Source organism: Lactuca virosa, chromosome 1, assembly GCF_052849685.1.
Source record: "Lactuca virosa cultivar CGN04683 chromosome 1, Lactuca_virosa_CGN04683_v6, whole genome shotgun sequence".
NCBI lineage: Eukaryota > Viridiplantae > Streptophyta > Magnoliopsida > Asterales > Asteraceae > Lactuca > Lactuca virosa.
In genome coordinates this window covers 241,700,857-241,710,748 of record NC_136426.1, presented here as the reverse complement: position 1 = coordinate 241,710,748, position 9,892 = coordinate 241,700,857, and the positions used below count along the sequence as shown (strand labels likewise).

General features: G+C 39.4%; 1 protein-coding gene across 1 annotated transcript; it reads left to right on the top strand.

The window, feature by feature from the left end:
- Positions 1–5,566: 5,566 nt before the first annotated feature.
- LOC145165598 (RING/FYVE/PHD-type zinc finger family protein) lies at positions 5,567–9,472 on the top strand. Its single transcript, XM_079084357.1, has 5 exons — positions 5,567–5,813; positions 6,111–7,019; positions 7,697–7,897; positions 8,286–8,481; positions 9,089–9,472. Exons 1-5 carry the CDS (start codon positions 5,685–5,687, stop codon positions 9,271–9,273), a joined length of 1,620 nt encoding a protein of 539 aa, XP_078940483.1. The 5' UTR covers positions 5,567–5,684; the 3' UTR covers positions 9,274–9,472.
- Positions 9,473–9,892: the final 420 nt, after the last annotated feature.

Sequence of the window (9,892 nt, the reverse complement as noted above, 5' to 3'; positions counted from 1 at the left end):
ACCCTGCCCACTCTCGCGATCACTCTGAACGGACCGATGTACCAGGGCCCCAGCTTGCCCCTCTTCCTGAATCGAATCACTCCTTTCCAAGGAGATACCTTCAGGAGTACGAAGTCTCCCACCTGGAACTCAAGCTCGGATCGTCGCCTATCCGCATAACTCTTCTGACGACTCTGAGCCGTCAATAACCTCTGTCTAACCTGCTGTATTTGCTCTGTCATCTGAAGCACTATCTCGGTGCTACCCATCACACGCTGTCCTACCTTTCCCCAGCAAATGGGAGTCCGACACCTCCTCCCATACAACAACTCGAAGGGAGGCATACCAATACTCGAATGGTGGCTGTTGTTGTAGGAAAACTCAACCAACGGCAAGTACGTGTCCCAACTTCCCCCGAAGTCCAACACACATGCTCGAAGCATGTCCCCGAGTGTCTGAATCGTCCGCTCACTATGTCCGTCCGTCTGGGGGTGGTAGGCGGTACTGAAATGCAACCTCGTACCCAACTCCTCGTGGAACTTCTTCCAGAACCTGGAAGTGAAACGTACATCTCGATCTGACACAATCGAGATCGGTACCCCATGCCGCGATACCACCTCCCTCACATACAACTCTGCCAGCCTCTCAGCAGAAGAGCTCTCACTGATGGCAAGAAAATGCGCGCTCTTCGTCAGCCGGTCGACGATCACCCAAATTGCATCAACACCCCGTGCGGTCCTCGGCAATTTGGTGATGAAATCCATAGAAATCTGTTCCCACTTCCATTGGGGAACCTCAAGTGGCTGCAACTTGCCATGCGGACGCTGGTGCTCGGCCTTAACCCTGCGACAGGTCAAGCACCTCTCAACAAACCATGCTACATCCCTCTTCATACAGGGCCACCAATAGTCCCTCTTCAGGTCCAAATACATCTTAGTGGCTCCGGGATGGATCGAGAACCTCGATTGGTGCGCCTCCTCCATCAAACTGGTGCGCGTCCCTCCTGCATACGGCACCCAAATCCGACCCTGAAAGGTCATCAGCCCACGACTATCGGTAACAAACTCAGGTACCTGCCCAATCACCCGCTCTCCCTTGCGGTTCTCCGGTCTCACGGCCTCTGCTTGGGCCTCCCGAATGGTGTCCAACACCGGAGTCATCACTGTCAATCGCATACAAGTGTCTCGAATCGTGGCACTCTCCGCCCTACGACTCAGCGCATCAGCTACAACATTAGCTTTGCCCGGGTGGTACAGGATCTCACAATCGTAATCCTTTACCACATCCAACCATCTCCTCTGGCGCATATTCAGGTTGGGCTGATCCATCAGATACTTCAAACTCTTGTGGTCCGTGTATATGGTACACCGAACCCCATACAGGTAATGGCGCCAGATCTTGAGGGCGAACACCATTGCCCCCAACTCCAGATCGTGGGTGGGATACCTCGTCTCATGAGGCTTCAGCTGCCTCGATGCATACGCTATCACATGCCCTCTCTGCATAAGCACCACACCCAACCCTGATATCGATGTGTCACAGTACACCACAAAATCCTCCATTCCCTCTGGAAGTGATAACACCTGGGCTTCGCACAACCTCTGGCGAAGAGTCTCAAACGAGGCCTGCTGCTCAGGACCCCACGAAAAAGTAACGCCCTTCCGGGTCAACCTGGTGAGAGGCACGACGATCTTGGAGAAATCTTTAATAAATCTCCTATAATAGTCGGCCAACCCCAAAATAATCTTATATGACTTGTTATGCACAAGGCATGTGTAACGACGTAAATATCCAAAACAATTTTTCATTTTAAAAACATACTCTCATTCATACAATATCATAGTAGTCCAATGTAACACATGTTATCTCAATAAACAAATCCCAAGATCCTCAAATACATAAATCCTCTCAGTGTGTACAGATCATGTCGGCGCCTTCCCGCGATCCTCGCTAGTACCTGAAACATATAACACAACAACTGTAAGCATAAATGCTTAGTGAGTTCCCCAAAATACCACATGCAACACATACGCCACTCGAGGCTACAATACGACCCTCCGGTCGATGTGTCTCAGCGGGACCCTCCAGTCCCGTAGCTCGTTGGACCCTCTGGTCCGGTCATAGCTCGTCGGACCCTCCGGTCCAGTCTGTGTCGTTGGACCCTTCGGTCCGATCTATATCGTTGGGCCCTCCGGCCCGGTCTGTTCAACACATAGCATACATACAACACAATGCACATAGCTCATATATATACACATAGCATACAAGACCCTCTGGTCTACACATAAATACCACTCTAGGTAATATATAGTGAGAAGACTCACCTCAATGAAGTCGGATAAACTCTCGTGCTCAACGTCCCGACTTAGCCTCCTCCTATTATTCAGATAACATCCCCGATCAATATTCACTCATGATCTCATCTCTACAGATTGGGTAGAAGGCCATTCTACCCTTCCCTGAACTCTCCTGAATCAGTCTTGACGAGAACCCTAAAGTCAACGAAAGTCAACGGTCAACTTTGACCCGACTCGTCGAGTGCACAAGGGCGACTCGGCGAGTCCATGCGGATCCTCTGAATCCTTTCAGCCTCTCTTGGCTCGTCGAGTCATCCTTCCACTCGACGGGTTACACCTGTCACGAATCGCGGGGCAACCCCGACTCGACTCGTCGAGTCCATTTATGGACTCGGCGAGTTGCCTCCATGTTCATCCTCAAATGACCTCCTAAGGTTAGATATGCTTCCCTAACTATCAGATCTACCCTTTAAATGTTCAAATGTCATGTAAAGGTGCAACCTTTACGTGCATGCAACCCACAACAAGTCATAAATGGAGAAATAACTCTAAAAATGGCAACCTAGTCCCCAATCTTTCATTTGCTTGCATAAAGCTGAGGGATAGTGACTCTATGGACCTCTCATGGTCCAGATCTGATGCTATTAACACAAAGGGGGCCTCATACTCACTAGATCTTACATAAAATGGAGGTAAAAACCCTAAAATCATGAAATCTATCATATCAACACGAAATAGAAGGGATTATACCTCCAGAGATGAACTCTCAAGATGATTAGCCCAGATCCAAGCTCCCTTCACGCTCTAGATGGGTGTTTCCTTCTTCCTTCTAGCAAAACTACACCAAAAGTGATGTATTAGCCTCTTCTTGCTCTCAACTCTCTCACTGCTCTCTCTAGGGTTTCTCTGGGGTGCATTGGCCGCAAATGGAGGCCATAAAGGCCTTTAAATAGGGCACAGGCCCGTGGATTTAGGGTTTCACTTTACAGTGCGGACTCGCCAAGTCCACGTATCTACTCGTCGAGTCCGGTCATTAATCCAGTCAAGAACTCGCGATCCTACTCGGCGAGTCTGAGCGTCTACTCGCCGAGTCCCTCCATAAAACCCAAAATAAATAACTAAAAATAAGATACCTGGGAATCCGGATGTTACAGCATGCGAGTCATTAGATTTACTAGCATGAACTCTTTAAGAATTCTTCATCTTGAGTTTCCTCAAGATTCCAAGTATTTTCGTTAAATCAATTAGACTCTAAGTATACTTTCTTGTTCCTCCCATGTGTGTCATAGCGAAACAATTCATAACCTATGTAGTTTGATTTCATACCAAGATGAGATTTATTGGGTTTGACCTTGAGCAGAAAGCGGGAGTTCCCAAAGGTTGAAAGATCGTAAACATGAGACAAATCAACTAGACATATCCCTAGGCCATTAGATTGGTTCTACCGATCGATCCAAAGCAGAATCCTCCAAATGATAGGCATGGTTTGGATGTATGAGATCTTAGTGATTTTGGAAAATTTAGAGATAATGCCAGAGAAAGGGTATTTCAAACCCAAAAAATAGGTATTTAGGAAAGCATACCCAAGAAGAAGAGACGAAGTCTGGTTGAGACTTGACATCAAAGGGTTTGAAAATAGCATTGACGGGAAAAGCTCCAGCCGATTTCAAAGAATCGATATCCTCGTCGTCAAAAGAGCAAATCTCATCATAAGACAAGATGTTCTGATCGACTAAGTCTTCGCACAGAAGGGGTCGTGATGCTAGAACGAGAACGAGTAATCTTCTTGCCCATAATCGAAGGATTGAAAAAATAAAAGAGAAGGAGTAAGAGAGGTACCTTCAAGAATAGCCGGTGATGATCAAAAGGAAGCAAAAGGAAGTAAAGACAAGTCCTCCACTATTTACCCCTATTTATCTTGGTAGCGGATGAGAGAGAAGTGATTTGACTGTGTCATCATGAGCATTTTATCCGTTGGAGTTTGAATTTCAAAAAACTTATCTATATTTCAAATAAAATTATACCTTTAAATATTCAAAATTAACTTAAATATTTTGCAGGTTTAATTTGGGGGCAATTGTTAGAGCCAAGATCCTCAATCCTATCTAGGATCCTGGATCTCAAAGATATCTAAGGATCCCGAAACATATTTCAGGATCCTGATTATTATTATTATTATTTCCTAACAAAATTTAACGGCTATATTTCTTGTTTATTTCTCACATGAGTAGAAATGGTCAACATAAGACTCATTCTCAACGAAGAAACGTTTCAATCAGGCTTAAGAACCGAAAATACCAAGTCAAACCAACATGTTCATACTTATTCAAGAGGATCCCGAAAATATTGGACTTTTAGTTATTTAGACTAGACTATAAATACACATGTACTATGCACACTACACACAACTAGACTTACTACAACATTTGTACTCTTATACTTACCTCTATCTCTATAACTCAAATTTCAATCAATACAATTAAACAAGGCAGGCGATTATTATCACCTCCCGAGGTTTTATGTCGGAGATCCTAATAAGGATCAATGACTTTCCTTGTAAACCACTTGTGTGATTTTGTTCTCAATTCGATACTTATTTCGACCACAACACCACAGCCTCTCATTCACTTTTGTTGATATTCATTTGATTGATTTTTGACCAAAACAAATATTTTCTAACAAAGTTGTTGCATCTGGAAGGAATACTTCCTGATGAATAAATATATAAAATATTGATGTTTAACGTTAATTGTTTCAAATTATGTATAACTTATTAGATGAATTGTCTGATATGTGTTTTGCGGTTGCCATGTATTTCAGGTTTAGATACTAAACCATAATGGGAGTGGCATTAACAAGTTGGACGCGAACCGGACGTAGTCTTTTGTATCATTGTTAATACTTGGCTTTCATTATGGTTGTGATATTTTTGCTGCACTCGTTGTATGTTTTGAGAATTAAAGTTATGATATCTTTTGTATAATATTGCTATAAATTCTCAAAATTATTATTTAAAAATGTTTCAAAAAAACGGTGTTACAAGGCATTTTTAGTTTTTAGTTTAATTATAAATCATCTTGAAAAGACAAAAAGTTGAGAAAGGTTATATTTGTAACATTATATAGACTTATCCTTACTTTTCTAATTAATGTAATGTTTTCCAAACTTAGGTACCATTATGCAAGTTTCATAAAAATCATATATTGTAGTTTTTTAAACCACTAGGACCATTTGTATAATTTGTCTCGTCTATATATTTGCACAACAATGAAAACATCAACATACGTAAAGCCGACGAAATACCTCTTCCAAACAACTAATACCTCTTCCAAACCACTCCACGCGATCATCATCCTTCGGTTGATCAACACGTCTTCTAGGGTTTTGATTTCGCATGCTCAAATTAATATGGAAATCAACAGTGTGGATTCCAGAGCTGAAGCTGGACAAGGAAGAATAGTCGATACATTAAATTCTAGGGTTCCAACTTTCTCAATCAGCGATGGAACAACTTCCGCAGTTTCAGATTCCCAACAGGTAATCGTTGCGCAATTCATGAATTTCTTGATGTTCGTATTGAACTCTATTCGTTGATGAGTCATCCAATCTTGCTTTCGATTGTTGTTACTGTGGTTACGAAATATGTGATAAAAAATCCGCCCAACAAAAAACAGATGATGTTTGGCTGTTGTCTTTCGATCGATTAACTAAGTTCCAAACTCATATAAACTTTCTTATTCTCTTAGAATATCAAAATTACGTTGAAACTAATAAAGAACAACAGAATTTGAGAGTTCGCTTGGAGTTTTCATAATTTTTTCTTCATATTGGCAGGACATTGGAGCACTTAAGAACTGTGAAACTCCTACTTCCGCAAGTGAGCAAACGATTAATGACAAACATTCTGACAATGGCGATAACTTGATAACAAATCTGTTATGCCAACACGTGGCTGATACTGAAGGATCACCAGATGATGATGAGCCAAGTAAGAATCGGAAGATGTTAGGAAAATACTTCTTTTATGATCCACCACTTGCTGAAGAAACCGGGGTCTGGATTCCAGTTTCCGTTCCTCCCATGTCAGAAAGTGATTTTGAAGAATGGAATCGCGGATTCTCCTCAGTCGGTGGAATCTTCCCTGATGAAAACATGGATTGGTTCCATTTTCTTGAAAAAGACAAACAACTCACCATGTGGGATGTAGTAGTCGAAATGCTACTAGCAGTTCGTGGAAAAGTCAACCTTTTGTCATCAGGTGACACCGTTTCATGGATTTCAAGAAACCTAATTGACCAAGCCTGGAAAGAAATGGCTCAAACCCTAACCGAGGCTAATTTCGGTAATCTCCAAGAAATTCTCGAAACCCAACCACCCAAATGGCTGCCGGATAGTTCTGCTGCTGCTTGTATGCTGTGTAGTGTCAGGTTTCACCCCATTATGTGCACCAGACATCACTGTAGATTTTGTGGTGGGATTTTCTGTGGTGAGTGTAGTAAAGGGAGAAGCTTGCTGCCCGTGAAATTTCGGGCAGCAGATATGGAACGAGTGTGTGATGTGTGTTTTGTGAGGCTGGAGGCTGTCCAGCCATACTTAATGGATCAAGTGAGCCGGGCAGCTCAGTTACCAACTTATGATGTCACGGATCTGAGCACATTAAGATCTTGGCTGAATTTTCCATGGGGGCAGTCGATGGAGTATGAGATATATAAAGCCACAAACACAATTCAAGGTTATAGCAAGGTAAGATAAAACATTTTAAAATAACTAAATGTAAATTTTTTTTTTTTGAGAAATTGATATCATGATCAAATCAATATTTGCTCATGTCAAAAGAAATAAAAGCAAAATACAGAAAAGCACAATGTACTTTCACCGTTTTATTGATTTAGCCCTTAACTATTGTGTAGTGATAAAGCCATTATGTTTTTGAACGTTTAAAAAACCCTCTTTCCAGGTTACCTGATTTTGAAAAAAAGGTTAAAAATATAGAAAAGCACAATGCACTTTAACTCCATTTTGTCGATTTAGCCCCTTAACTATATTCTATAGTGATTAAACAACAATACATTTTAGACTTATGATTTTGTGGGGTCACCTGTTTTTTAAAAAAATGTAAGCTTATCGAAAAGCACAATGTACTTTTATCATTTAATCAATTTAGCCACTGAACTATTATCTCTTTTTATAAATCTCAATAATAATAGTTGAGTGGCTAAATCCATAAAAAACAATAGCCCAGTTGCTAACGCGATAAAAATGGTGAAAGTACATTGTGCTTTTCTATATCAAAACGGCAATCCGGAAAAATGTTTTTTTTGTTAAATTAGGTATGTGGGTAAATCGATTAAACCATAAAAGCAATTTTGTATCTGTATTTTGCCATAAGAAACTATTATAATGTGAGAAAGATGTTGCAGGTTGGTTATTTGAGACCTGAAAAGTCAATTCCTGATGTGGTGTTAAGGCATGCGAAGGGGCTTGCTATACTTACTATAGTGAAAGTTGGTATGATGGTGACTTACAATATTGGAACTGGATTGGTTATTGCACGTAGGGAAGATGGCTCATGGTCTCCACCTTCTGCTATATCTACTATTGGTGTCGGATGGGGTGCTCAGGCAAGAAACTTTTATTTTATTATTTGTATTTTTTTTAAACTAAATTTAATGTTTATTATCTTCTTCTTCTGGGTCAAAACCGTCTAGTCTGGTCGTTGAACAACTATTATTATATGAAAGAATAAAAGTTTGGTGGCTAAATAGATAAAATCTTGAAGTATGTTGTTGTGCTTTTCTGTATATTATTAACCTTTTTTAAAACTTGGTAGCCAAGAAAAATAGTTTCTTATATCGTTCAAAAAAACGTATAATTATTTAATCATCTGATAATACTTATTAACATGAATAATAATTTACATTTTTAATCAATAAAATCATTATTTACACAAGAAATTGTATAATTTAGTAAAATAAATATATTTCATCGTGTTGAATTTATTTTTTGCAGGGTGGAGGTGAATTTGTAGATTTAATAATTGTTTTAAGATCAGAAGAAGCTGTGAAGACATTCAGCGGTGATGTTCATGTCTCATTTGGAGCCGGTTTAAGTGCAGCAGTTGGTATTACTGGACGAACAGCTGAAGCTAATGTACGCGTTGGAACCTGTGGATATGCTGCATGTTATACTTACAGCTGTACAAAAGGTCAGGGTTAATTTCGTCTTTATGCAAGTATCCACTATTTTACTTGCATAACATGGTAAATTTTGCATGAGTTAATAAAATAAGTGAAGCATTGTTAGATATATTTTGGTTTTCGAATGAATTGATGTCTAAAAAACCACTTTGTTGCATAAATGTGCATCTAAACCATTTTATAACTGCCTTACCATTAATTGTTATCCCCAGCTTTAAGGTTTCACACTGAGTTTTTACCTTTTAATAAATAGTTTTTCTTTTGTCTTGAAGGACTTAATGGGTTAAGCACTTAATTCTGACAGCTATACTTGATTTTTTTTTTAACTAAATCTAGAGAGATGGCTTAATGGGTAAAGCAAAAAAAGACATACCTTTGTGTATATATACAACAACCCTTTACCTGTTTTTCTTTCTTTGTTTTTGCCTCCCAACTCCGCCCATTATAAAATTTATGAATATTGTTAAAACTGATCAGGCTTGTCAACTTGTTTATTATAATGTAAGGGTAAAATGGTGTGCAAATTTACCCTCATTTATTTCTTCACTCCATCTAGTCAAGTTTTTCTTTTGTGATTTTTCTATTAGTCATATTGAGATAGTGTGTACATTTCAGGGGCATTTGTGGGATGTTCACTGGAAGGAAGCATTGTGACAACACGTACTCATGAAAATTCACGATTCTATGGAAAACAGTTGATAACTTCACAAGAAATTCTGCTTGGTTCATTGCCTAAGCCTCCAGCTGCTGCCACTCTTTATCATGCCCTGGCAGAAATTTACCAGAAATTTGGTCATTGATTTAATGGTTTCTTTCTAGCATCATTAGAATTCAACTCTGTGCATATAATTCATTAACCTCTTTATAATAAAAAAAGAAACAAGGGGTCCATCTGAAATATCAAGTAAATAGATAATTGTCTATCAGTGACACATGTTTGTACATATTACTGGTAAATTTACTGTATATAATAGTATTATTTAGTGTTGTTTGGGTTCATGTAATATTGTCCCATTTGCCCTCAAGGTTTCACATTTTATTTAATTTGTTTTATTATGTAGAATTCGTATATGAACTATAACATTGAATTCACAGTATAACAGTTAATTAATTTGTATATAATCACAACTCCCTTCAAGTATCGCCTAATCAATTTGATCGCTTTCCAACGAGTTTTTTTCCGGATTCCTCATAAACATGCTTGTTATGCTAGCTACATGAGTGAAGTCAGGTACAGACCATTGCATACAAGTGCATACATGAGATTTCCAATTTCACTGGAATATGGAACTCTACTCATGTCATTTCTTTATTTATTTGTAGTTTGTATAGTATTTCGATCAAGTTTAAAATGTGATCGTAAAAGTGTTCCAATTGATCAAAATAAAATGATTTCCAGACTTTTTCCATGTATTCTTG